A 13,162-nucleotide genomic window follows, 5' to 3' on the forward strand; every position below is an offset into this window, starting at 1 on the left:
ACCAGTAAATAAGTCTTCCAGTTCCCTTATTTTAATAGAACTTCTTCAGTCTAATGAAGAGCTCAGCTGGAAAATGATAGAATGGAATATGTATATATGCATGTATATAGCCAATACATGTATGTATATATGCAAATATAATCAAACACTTTTTATAATATCTAATGCTAGTATGCTGCAAAGATTCAGTTACATTCTATATTACATCCAGCAATTCTATTAAACCACTACATTTGTCCTCTGAAGAACATCTGCATGCATTTTGCCACTGACATGTATACACTTTGAATATGTAAATATGTATAACGTAAGTGCTGATGTGTTACAATATTGCTGGTATTAGGTATTTTAATTGTGTAAGCAATTAACACTTCTTTTGTTCAGCTCACTATCATTTTTCTCAAGCTGAGACTCTATTAGCAACCCATTTGGTATTATGCATAGACATCAAGTCATTACAACAGTTGACACAAGACAGCCTTGAAATGTGTGACACTAATTAAGTAAAAATCTCCAAATTACAAATGAGTTCCATATAACTAATGAAGAATGACCATCTACATGAGACAATATTCATTTCTTACTTTGTTGATCATAAAGCGTTGCTTTAGTGTGTTGTATTAAATCACCAAAATCCATTAACTAAGCTTTCATGTCAGTCTCTCCAAATACAAGGAATATTAACTATTTCCACTTCCCAAAAACTGAGAGCATTTTTTCTCCTCTCCCTACAGTCTTCATTGACAAATGTTCACCAATCTCTTCTCCAAAAATAACCAGGGAATATATACTTACAAAGCTTTTACCTGTTCATAGATACATACATTTTCTTCCTTTACATTCTGAGACATCCTATGTACAAGAGCTTAGTAAAACTATGTTTTAGCTTTCTAATTTTTAGAGCCTGAGGCAAAGAATGTAACTTCTCTGTCTGTCCTATTGTCTGTTTGGGTGAGTTTCACTGCACAAGTTGATGCTGTGGTCATTGAGCAAGCTTATAAAAATATCAAAACTGGGTGAGGCAATGCTGGGAACCTGTGATAGAAGATTACAATGGTGTGGACTGCATTTTGTTAGGGGTTTTTCTAAGCAAAGGCCACTGACACACTGAATTTTGCAAAATAAGAGAGAGGCTGTTGGTTTTCAAACAAAGTTCATGGTACTTAAGTACATCTTCTTGTGGGTTCTTCATTCTCTCTGCTTCCAACACCCACCTATTTTCTCTAAAGCTAGATATTTTTATTAGTCTTTATTGACTGCAGTGAGAGGTTTTTTATTAGTTCCTGTGAGATAATGCATTTTCTTCTAGGCTGTATAATTTCACAGGGTTACAGTTTTGCATTTATGACAAATTCAAGTGAAAAGTTTAAGGGTAAAATTAGGGAGATTTAAGAAAATTCAGAGATTTCAAAAGACCCATTTCCAATTTTTATATTCACAGCTCCACAGTAATATAGAGTGAAGAATGGGAAAGCGTGATTTACTGCATTAACACACTATCAGGTCGTATGTGCTCTTTTTAATACACTCTATATGTGTATGGATGGATGCACGCTCCTTATATGCATGTGTATAGAGTCTATAAAAAAGGAATAATTATTACTCAATCTGGGACAACAAAAATCAGATAAGTACAGAAAGAGATGAGGTTTCCAGCATCTAATGAAGTAGTGGAGCCAGCAGAAGGGTTTGATTTAAGCAATAGGCAAAAATGAGATGTTTACCTTAACTTTAGTAAAGGCCAGAATTTTGTAATCTGTTCTATAGGGCTGGAGATGTCTTAAAAATGTGATATACAAAGTACTTCTGTTCCCTTATTGCATAGTAATGTGGCCTTGCTGGTGTTACCTATAGATACATTTTCACTGACATCCAAAAAAGTGCAAGTGCAAAGAGGAGGACCACATTAAAATGTACATATCTTTTGGACTTTACGTGGTTGTCAGTTCCTTTATAAACCACGGTTATGTATCTAAATTACCCTCGTCACTAAATTAACTTTCATTTTGATCAAGGATGGCATTTTTTAAGTACTATATATTTATTAATTGATTTGTTACATTAGTCTTCTGACATAGTGTATGAATTCTTTTGAAAGAAGGCTGGAACAGTCCAAGTGACTCCAGTCTGGTTTCCTCTCCCTGCTCTCCTTCCCTCTACTATAGCTTTTGTTCTTCCTTGCTACATTATTTTTCTCCCTCTTTATCTTGCCTGTCCTCTAATGAATTCCTCCATTTTTTTCTCACCCAGGTCTCTCCTCTGCAGTTTTTTGCTCTTTTTCTATTACTGGAGAGGCTTCAGGGGTGTTAGTAGGCAAGTGGATTTTCCCTTTCTGGCCGTTGATTTCTGTGACCATCCTTAAGAGCATTAAAAGAATTCACATGCGCATGAGTTTGAATTCAGAAGTGGATAAATTTAGAGTCATGCTTGGAAAAACTACTCCAGTCTCATAGAACTGTATGTTAGACACAGAAACTATGGATAGAGAAACTATATTGAAACTAGCGCTGAGAGAGAGGCTCTCCATGCTGTGGCTGAGGAGGTGGCATCTCCTTTAATTAACCATACAGGCACCCTGTTGACCAGGTGAATTTTCTATTTGAGGTAATTTTGGATGCAAAATGTCCGACTGGACATAAGACTCTAGATGGGTTTTGGTATTATGAACTGATTTTATTGTTGCCAGTCAGATTTCCTCAACGGAAATTGCTGGGTTTGGTAGCTAGATGTGCGTAGTGTTGTCTCTGTCCTGCCTGGGTGGGACACAGTGGATCACACCCCAGGTCCAGTGGCCATGCTGGGTCTGATCACCAGAGGATCAGCTGTATTCTGACTCCAGCTGTGTCCAAATACATATGTGCCCAGAGAGTTTTTTAAATGGTGATAAGGAGCTATATAAAGATTTTCTCTATACCTCTTTATGCCATTTGTCAGCCCTTGTGCAAACTTTAACTGAATTTTCCTACTTCTCTCTAGTAGCTGCTAGCTACATTACAGTAGAAGAGATGAGGCCAGTGGCTCCGTTAATTATTTACATCTGTGGACATGAGCAAGTGTCTGACATACAGCAAGCGGTGATTAGGAGAAAGATAGCCAAAGGGAAAGCGTTTACTGGAGAGTTTTCTCAAATAGAGTACTGACAGTCATTATACTAGCCGTGTGCAAACAATGTTCAAGTTTTAAACAATTAAACTTATTGTGTAATATTAGGTTTAGGCTGTCTGCTGTTTGCATTTCTCCAGTGTTTATGAAAACGCACACACAAAAAGGAGAAAGCAAGCAACTGTGGAGCATCATAAACCAATATCCATATGTTGTGTTTTGCACCTGTGAACTCATTCATGGATAATACTAATGACGATGCTAAAAGCGTATCACAGCAGTGTACGGACTGGAGCTTTGTATGCCACTACGAGGCTTGCTAAGCTTTACATATAGATGATCTTTGAATTATTTAATCTACAAAACCACACAAAGTTGTAAACCATCCTTCAGCAGCTAATTTGAATGCTTCTTAATTATGAAGTCTTGAATCACTAAATTGCGTATCAGCACCATAAGCACAAACTAAGATCAATGCAAATCCTCGACTGGATTTGAGAAGCATTGCCTCGGATAGTTGTGCTGCTTCTCTCCCTACAAAACACAATGAGCCGAAGGCAGAAGGCTTTTTGAGGCCATACACTTCTCTTTATAAAGAGAGGATGAGACACTCGACGCTAGATACTTAAGGCTGTGAACCAGCACAAATCTGTTGCTTTTAAGAGCTATAATGACTCAAAGCAATTTTTTGATTTCTTATGTTCTGCATTTTCTCTTTTTTTCTGTTTGTTTCAGTATTGCTTTCTACAGTTTTCCACACTCACTTCTTAAGCTTGGTCATAAGTTATGAGATGATACAGTCAGTATATTCATTCATTTCCATACTCACAAACCTACTCACTGTCACCAGTTTTATTCTTTCTTGTGAAATATTATTTTGGAGACAATATGTTGTGTTTGCGAGGTAGGAGATGACAGCTGTTGTTCTGTCTTGAATAGCACCATACTTTGCTTGCTTTCCTCTTCTTTTCAATTGTCCATCTCTTAGCCTAAGTGCTTATAATTCTCTCATGGACGGCTAAATATCTAATTTAATTGAAGGTGACTTCAAACTTCTATTCGTTATGAGTCTACGTGGGCGAATAAAGCACAGTGATAAATAAGAGTAGAAATGAATGACTAAAGGGGTAACTATGATACCATAGATCCCTATTGAATCTAAAATCCTTTGTCTGCATATACGTAAGGTGCCAAAGAATAAATTTTAAAGTAACTTCCATAAACTTACCCCAGAGTTTCAAAATCCTGATATTAAAAGTACATGTTATGCTATAGAAGTGGTAATATCTGTGTGAAAAAATGACTTTTTAAGGGATTGTGGTATCATGTGATATATAGCATTTAATTTGCACTTCACACATTAATCGGTGGCTGCAGAAAATAGTAGTAGTATTCAACCTCTTGGAAGCTTTCAAACATTCAACATAAACCCATGAATTTATCATGGAAGAATTGTCTTTTGTTCCCATTAATCTTTAATTTTCCCACAAAAGCAAATTCTTCTAATGGCTGTAATTTAGCCCTAAGCCTTAAATATCTTTAAGGTACAGTATCCCTTGTCCTGTCAGGGCCAGAAATGTATGTTACTACTTTAAAATGTTGTGTTTTCAAGTTTTACAAAAGATGAGCACCTTTTAAATCCCTGGTTATCAGCAAGGAACTGGAGCAAAAAACAAAAAAGCATCAAAACCACTGTGGATAATTTCTGGCATTTTAAAGTCTATATTGGACATTTTATGTGACTTTGGCTGCATGTAGTAATTAGGGCAGCTTGTTTTTATAGACCAAGAGCTATGTTAAAGAATATCAAGTTTTTTAAATCAATTCTGCAATCTTCAAAATTTTAAATTGTAGATAATCTATTAAATCTTGATGTTCAAGCAATTTGATTTTTTTAAAATAAATTTTTCACTTTATTTAAATTTCTTTTTCACTTAATTTAACCGACTGCTTCTCCACTGTGCTCTGCGCCCAGAGCAGAGACGGGGCACTGTGGCGGCTGCGCTGGGCGCCAGCTCGGGAGGAGCGACAGGCCCCACTCCCCAGCTTCCCCGTGCCCAGGATCATTAATGGGACTGACTGAATATGGTGTTGTGCCATGGTGCGGTATTTTCATTTAAGCCCATATTTATCCAGAGAGATCCTAAAAGTAGTGGTTTGGATTGTTCTTTCTTAAACTTTGGGCTATTTTACGTTAATTACAGTCATTAATCAACTCCCTTTGGTAATCCTGAGGAGGAAACATATGTAGCTGCGACATGAAGACTTCTCTGGAGTGTGCTGTAGTCAGAACAGTGAAAGACATTTTTCAGAACTCCATTTGCATCAAAATTATCAATTTTCTCTTTGGGTCAGAGTCTGTCCACTGCCGCCTTGGTGCTTGCTGCAGGCACCAGTACAGAAATGCCTTTGCCAGAATTCCCTGCCGTCTGTGCAAGCCGACCTGGACTCGAAGGCCACCGAAAGAGCGGAGTAAGCTTTTGTTCAGGGGGCTGCTCGCTGGTGAGGGGGCCGACTCTGTCAAAACAGCTCAGGGAGCAGGACGGAGCTGGGTGTCGCTGGCGCCCAGCGCAAATGTAGCTTGCAGAGGCGTCCCGCAGGCTGGAATCGCCGTTCCTGTGGCTGAGGACAGAGCTGCTGGAAAGTTGCTAGGCTTTGAGCAAACTGAATGCAGCGATGGAAAAGGGGACCCTTCCACAAGCAAACAGATCTGCCCAGGCGCCTATTTAGAAGTGTGGGCTACTGCCTCATCCTTTACCTGAGCGCTTCAAATAAAACTTACCTGGGAAAGACAAAGATGGAAAAACTAGCCCGGGACTGGCAGCTTTGATGATGTTTTGTGTCAGTTGTTGAATATGAGCATCTCTGAATGAATTTGTAAGAGTTAAGGTTTTTGTGTGAATTTTACTGGGCGTTGAATGTTTGAAGGGCAGTAACAAGTCTCCTCTCATCTTGCTGTTTCGAAAGTCTCTGCAAGTACGTGTTATTCATGCCTTGTGCCTCCTTAGTAAAGTTGCAATGCAAAGTTATGCGTTGTTTCACATTAAATTAAGAGGAATATTTCTAGAAGGACTGTATGTGGTGAAATAATCTTTATCCATAAGTTCTGTTACTGAAGAAAGAAAAACCCACTTACGCCTTGCCTATGATAACGAGCTCCTAGAAATACTCCGCTCATACCCGCAGTTGCCTTCTCTAGTCAGAGACTTAGTACAGCGTGAGCTGGAAGTGGGACAAGTATAGTTTTGATGACAAGGAAGCTCAAATTTAAGACCGATACCATTTCAAAGTGGCTGGAGAAATGTCTCTGACGATTCTGACAGGGGTCTTTGATGCCTTCTGTCACGGTGCCGCTGTGGTGGGAGAAGAGGGATTGTGTTTCACCAATGCCAGTCTTCCCTGCTAAAGGCGATTACAGGGATTCCCGTATCTTTTCTCAACCCTGCACTGAAGCAAGGGCACGTCTGTTGAAGAGACGTTAACTAAAGTCCCCAAATCCTGCACATGGACGGCAGAATCATGGTGTTTTCTCATGCTCTCCCAAGTGGTGGGGAAATGCAGTTAGCCGTGACATAACACGATCGCATCAGACATGGAAGCCCGCAGTTGCTAATCAGTTCAAGTCGCCGGAGAAATTGGCGATTTCTTACATATTACAGCTCATGTGGTCTTCTCGCTTGTGCATCACGCATTCATTAAATTACTGATCCATGCAGTATTCACTCAATTTCCAATCATTGTTAATATCATAGGTTCAAATGAGATAGGAGCCATGTGACTTTGGATGTCATGTCCGTGTGGTTCCTGGCCTTCATGTCGTCGCTGTGCAGTACTCTGTCAGAAGGAGAAACTGCAGCTCGGTCCACAGGTCTTCTGTGGATTTGGTGCTTGCCAGTCTTTTCTGGGACCTCGAGACCCTGTTTGGGCCTTTCTTCAGTTAGTCTGTGCTCAGTGAGCTGCACTGATTGCTTTCTCTGGTTCATGGCCCCGAGGGCTCCCCTGGGCCTTATCAGCCCTGCTCACCCTGCCGGGGGCCCAGACCCCCGCTCAGCCCAGCCAGGGCCGTCAGTCCCGTCCTGGTGACACCACAGCGGTGCCGGGCTCCGGCGCCAGCACAGCCCCACCGACCCCAACCTTTGGGCCGCCCACCCAGCCAGGCCTCAGCGTGTCCCCGCAGCCGTACCCAGTGCCCGGGGCTGGCAGCCGGGACCCCTTTTTCCATTTATCCTTTAGTCAATAGGCCTAGGCCGCGCGCCTCCGTCCCCTTTGCCTTCCAAGGAGTGCCGCAGTACGGGTGCTCCAAGTGTTGGTACCGCCTCTTACAGCCAGTCGTTTGGACTGTGCCTCACCAACTTGTGAGACTAGGAATCATTGCGTCTTTTGAAGGGAAGAAAGGACACCAGGCATCTTTGATATTCTTAGCGTTCTTGCACTGGTGTAAAATATACTGAGATGATTTCAAAGAGGAACACTTCTGGATTCCTTTTCCTCAAGTTGACTTGATGAAACTCCCAGAAGTGGCTGTCCGTTAGAGGAGAAGGGAATGGAGTAAACAAGATGAAAAGCTGCTCGTCTTTATTTGCATTAAACTTTTCGGAAAGTGCCATAACTAGCTCGGATTCTGTGGGCAAAGTATGTGCCACCCTGAATGCACAGTCACGCGGAGCTGCGTTTGGCCTGAGGGCCAGGGTAGGGCCCAGGGGCAGCTCGTGGGCCCTGGGGACGTGCAGTCTCCTCCCATTGACGTTGCTGGGTAATCAAGACCTGTTAGTTCTTAGACTCATTTTGCAGCCACTAGTTACATAAAATAGGGTTTTTTTTGGAAGTTCATCGTCTTGCGCAAGTCAATTCAACAAAAATTACTGTATTTTTCCATAGCACCATGCCAGTAAGGAAACATAAAGAACATAAAAATTTATCTTAATCAGTCACATTAATATATTAATTCCTTCTAAACTGAACCTTTCTGTTTTCACAAGCGGTGCATAAAATTTCGCTTGAAAACAAAACACTGTGATTAATACTTCTCTGAGCATATTTCTGTTTCCCCTCATACCTTTCCTCCTCAAAGAAAGCTAATTTAGCGAGCCCACCTTCTACTGATTTTAAGTTAGATAATGTATTTAAAATTGCAGTTCATTTGTGTCCTGAAGGAATCTTTGTATTCTAAAAACAAGAGGGTTAAAACCAAATCAAAGCCAAATCTTATCAGCTTATCAGACTTGTCCTGCTCAGATATTAAATGTTAATTAAGAGATTTCTTCTTTTCACTCATTCGTTTTACTGGGAAAATACAAATGTTTATATATTTCTGATCACATATTTCAATTTTCTGCTTGATCACATATGATTACTGGCTGTATCTGTGAGCACTGAAGCAATCTTGGGTTTATATGCAAGTAATGCAGTACCATCGTTTACATACTTTGCAAATATGTATTATTTTTGTGAATGTTCCCTGTTTTTTTAAAAAGCATTTTTTTCTCCTCACTCTCACTGTTCACATTTGCTTTAATGCAGTGGATAAATGGCAGATTGGAGATATTTGGTTTTGTTAAATTTTAGGTGCCCTCAAGTTCTGATGAAATTGAAATGTGAATACAAGCTAAATATTTCAGTTTTACATGACCTACCTGATACTGAGCACTTGGCTATCCCAAGCTGCTTTATTTCTGTTCTTTTCTGATAACTCTGCCTTTCTCCATGGATCCATGGCATGTCATAGTTGATAGTCTGGCAGGAAATAGGAATAAGCTTTTCTAGTTCTAGTTCTTATACTCTTCTAATTCGGCCTTAAATGAAGCCACTGAGTTCAGATCACAGAATCTGGTACGTAAAACATCCCGGCTCGGATTCCTCAGTCTCCAACTTCCATGGAAGAACGTAGGAGAGAGCACGAGAACAGGTTTTGAGGAAATTAGAAGCTTAAGATGTCTGAAAAGTAATTAAAAAGGAATAGCGTAGGTTTACACAAGCATCTAAAAAACTGCTTATTGCCTGGCATGAGAAGTAGCCCACAAACCCTGCAAAACTAATCGAATTCCGGAGGAACACTGGGCACTGCCGGAGTTTTTGGATAAAGTAGTGAACTCGATGTGCATGCAGTGCTTTATGGCATGAGGCATCTTACCCTCATGTAACAAAAACTACCTCCATATAGCAAAACCCCCCAGAAAAGACACCAAAAACCCAAATCAAAACAAAGAAAACTGCCCAGTGGCCCTGCTGCACAGAAAGGGAATAGAGCCGCATTCCCCCTCCCCTCGCTTTCTTGCTTCCCCCAGGGTCTGTGGCAGAGTCAGGAGGTCAGGTCTCTGCTTCTCAAAGGAGAGTTACTGTGATCTTCAAATCCTAACTGAGAAAAAAATTATAATCATCTCTGCACTTCCTATTTTTAATTTCCTTTTCAATTTTACTGGAAAATATAGAAAAAAAAATCTTTGTACAGTGTTTCAGTATCTCTATATCAGCTAAGCACTCATTTGATCTAGTGCACAAGGAGAGTAGTTCCTTTTCTTTCAGTTCAAGGGGCAGTTTTAGACCCTTCATCCTTAGCTTAGCAAGGCAGTTTGCCTGAAAACCTGTATGTAAAACACAGCTGTGATACAACCTTCTTTTTCAGTCCTGGAAGCACACAACTTGAGACAGAGCACATTCATCCTTGTACGTATTAGCTTTTAATCCCTAGTCCCAGTGAACCATTTTTTCTGTGAGTCAGTGATGTAGGTATCAAGGATACACAAGGACCTAAGTGGTGGCCCTGCATCAGTAGGAGGTGCCAAGCTCCAAGGACGGGAGCAGCAAGCGGGAGGCCCCACGTCACCCCTTTCCCCGTGGTGCGTCCGCGCGGCGCTGGTGACGGGGACCCGGGGCGGCGGGAGGCACGGGGTAGAAGAGCACCCTTCCATGAGCAAACAGATTATAAATGTTTAATTAGGGTTTTCTTATTGGAGCATGTTTTCCAAGTCTGGACTTTTATTCACTGGGCTATATTAAGAACTAGCTGTATCTGTTTAAAAGTACATAAAGTGCCTCAGCGCCGTCCTTTGCTTTGTCCTGCTGACCCAAAGAAAGACAAGATGTGCCAAAATGGAGATTTTCCCACTTCTGGGGGAGCTTTCAGATACTGCCTGTTTTATTTCTGTCCTTGGTCTCGGAATTAGTACCGAGGAGAAGGTGAAAGCATATTGCACTCGAGCACATTGCGTCCTAGCTTGTATTTCCCTTGAGGACTGTTACAAGCTGACCGAGTTACGCATAGACCCATAGCAACTCTGCCTAACACAGGGAACCAGGGAGCTCTCAGTTGTTTCCTGAAAAAATCTCCACAGCTCTAGTCTCCGGGCAGCTAACCGTATACTGCCCAGAAGCTGAGATCCGTCCTGCTGTGGGCCTCCAGATGTCCTGAACAGAGCGTTAAAAGCTCTCTCTGCTTATCGTGGGAAATTACAATGCTGTTTTGTTTCCCCCCCCCATCAATCAACCCCCCTACAAATAGCTAACCAAAAGGGCTCCTCAGGAACCCATGCTGGAGGCTTTGGCGAGCGCAGCGGGTAGAGGGACTGCGGGCAGGAGGGGAAGCTCGGCCGCCTCCTTCCCCTCTCCCTAGCATCCTGCGCAGCTCAGCTCCGCAGCCGGGCTCCTGGGCTGCCGGGACCGTTTCAGCCAGTGTGGCCATAAATATTTAACGTTTATATGTAATTTCATATCTAAGAATCAATATCTGAGGTTATTTATATAGTGAAGCAATGAATATAAATACTAATATCTCTTTCTTTTGATATGACCAGAGAAACTCTAGACTGTGGTTCACTAGGCAATTGCAAATCTGTGATACTTCTTTCATGTTTGCAAAGGTAAATTTTAGCATCTGTAAAGTTTAACATGAAGGAAAACATATATTTTATCAACTGTATTGTAGGAAGTAATCCTACTCGATGATTTAATTCTCCTCAATATGCTATTGATAGTGCACTGAAAAGCTTGACAACAGACAGCTATGTGAAGTGTTGTACTTAGCTTTAAAATGGAAATAGTATGCAATATAGAACTTCCTCTGCCTTTTTGTGCATATAAAAATATATATGAGAAACTTTCTGTGTATTTTCTAGGTCCTGACGAGGCAGATTTCACCTGTACCCCGAACTATGTTGCCTGCATCGGTACAAATAAATGCATTCACTTGTCCCAGCTCTGCAATGGTGTTTATGACTGCGCTGATGGGTATGATGAAGGGGTACATTGCCGGGGTAAGTAAATTTGCTGAGGAAAAAATGCTTTAACCTTAGGTCTTTTACTATGTTTTACTTTTGAATGCAAAAAGAACCAGAACTTTCTTCTTCTTGGAAATACACATATTTTAAAATGAAAATGAATGTCACTGATAGACGTATGTTTTGATGTATATTTCAAGTTTATTTTAAAAATATTTTGTTGTATATAGTAAATGCAAGTAAGAAGCACACACGGATTTTCAAACTTTAACAATTAATTGAGTTGGTATGATGGAATCCTTTACACCAAAAGAAGGATGAGGAAACCTTTGTTAGGGAGCAAAAGTCGGGCAGCACACGCTGTTTGCCAGAAATTTCTTTTTTCCTTGTAACTTCTGTTTAAAGAAAATCAGATATGAGAAGAGCTAAAGAACGACACTGAAAAGACCTCAGATTTGCCATGAGCATTAGTTTGCTTTTAAGACTGGCTTTATGTAAGATTTTGTTCAAGTCATCTACTGTTTGGGAGTGTAGTTATCTAACTGTGACAATGAAAAATCTTAAACAGAAATTTGGGAGGTCAGCTTTTCAATATCTCAGGTCTAACACTCATGAGTTTTATTAAGCTCTACCTTGGAGACAGTTATAAGCTGCCATATTAAACCCAAATCTTTGACACCCTAAGTGGTTAATGTGTCAATGAGTAGACTTCACTGCTAGGCAAATGATTGTTGATGATCCTTCGCAGGTCTCCTGTTCAAAAAGAGAAACCCAGGAGCAGGTCCTGGAACTTGCACTGCAATCTAATGTGACAATATACAGTAAAAGATGCGAGTAATGATATACTTCAGAAAGTTAAATTAGAATTTAAAAGTTTGGGTGGACAGATTTCCAAAACTGTCATAATAAAATCTAAGCCAGTACCAAAAATAAACCCTCTAAAAAAAACAGACGCATAAAGGAAAAGAACGTCAGCTGGAATTAGTCAGTATAATACTGCTTGACTCCACAAAACCACAAGTAGTTATTTTTATGTAACCCACTCAGGATATAGACTGACACAAGCTATATTATTCTTATTCACAGCAATAGCAATCATTTCTTTTCTTGAAGGCTCTACTTTTGTGGGCTTGTTCAAGAAGCAATGTACAAAATCAAAATTTGTGTCAACATACTGATTTTAGCATTGGTCTCAGCATCAAAAAAGAGCAAGTATTAAATTGGCCAAAGCAATCTTTGGCCCACACTGAAGTTTTCCAAAGTTGCAAATGAGTTTTTTTTCAGAGAACGGCGTTAATCCACTGGCCACCATTTAGATGTGTATTCCTCAATAATTCACATATTTGTACTAATTTTTCTGGATTAAGGTGCAGAGGGTTAAAAACTTCATGTGCTGAATAGTTATTTTAAGTCTTCAAATCAGGAGAGTAATGGAGTCAGAAAAATAAGTAGACTAAAAAGTGAATTTGTACGTTGGTGTAAATTAAATGTGTTTATTTTTTATGTGCAGCTTTTTGCATATGTAGTCTGTACTTTGCAATGTTGTAGCACATAAAATAACTAGTCTTTATTCATGCCCTTTTAATTTATGCTCAAATCTACCTTGTAAGGTTCCTGTTGATTCCCACTCCTTGCTTTATTATCATATATGAATATGAAAACTTCCCTATGGTAAAATTAATGTCTGTGCTAATAAATTACCATAAAATTTAGTAAAATATACTAAGATTTTAACAGTAAACATTTGGCCTAGAACATACAGAACATGTATATGATGAAGTTCTTTAATATTAGTTTTTTATGAAGAATTTCACGTTGTCTCCCAGTGATTCATCTAGTAAATGGTA

The 13,162-nt window shown here is 40.1% G+C and overlaps 1 protein-coding gene across 1 annotated transcript in view; it reads left to right on the forward strand.

Moving 5' to 3' along the window:
• Nucleotides 1-13,162, forward strand: part of LRP1B (LDL receptor related protein 1B) — a 750,266-nt gene that overhangs the window by 274,621 nt on the left and 462,483 nt on the right. Inside the window, exon 3 of the mRNA XM_064515494.1 lies at nucleotides 11,214-11,351. Coding sequence (XP_064371564.1) covers nucleotides 11,214-11,351 — 138 coding nt within the window. The remainder of the gene's footprint in view (nucleotides 1-11,213; nucleotides 11,352-13,162) is intronic.

Source organism: Dromaius novaehollandiae, chromosome 7 (genome assembly GCF_036370855.1).
Source record: "Dromaius novaehollandiae isolate bDroNov1 chromosome 7, bDroNov1.hap1, whole genome shotgun sequence".
Classification (NCBI taxonomy): domain Eukaryota; kingdom Metazoa; phylum Chordata; class Aves; order Casuariiformes; family Dromaiidae; genus Dromaius; species Dromaius novaehollandiae.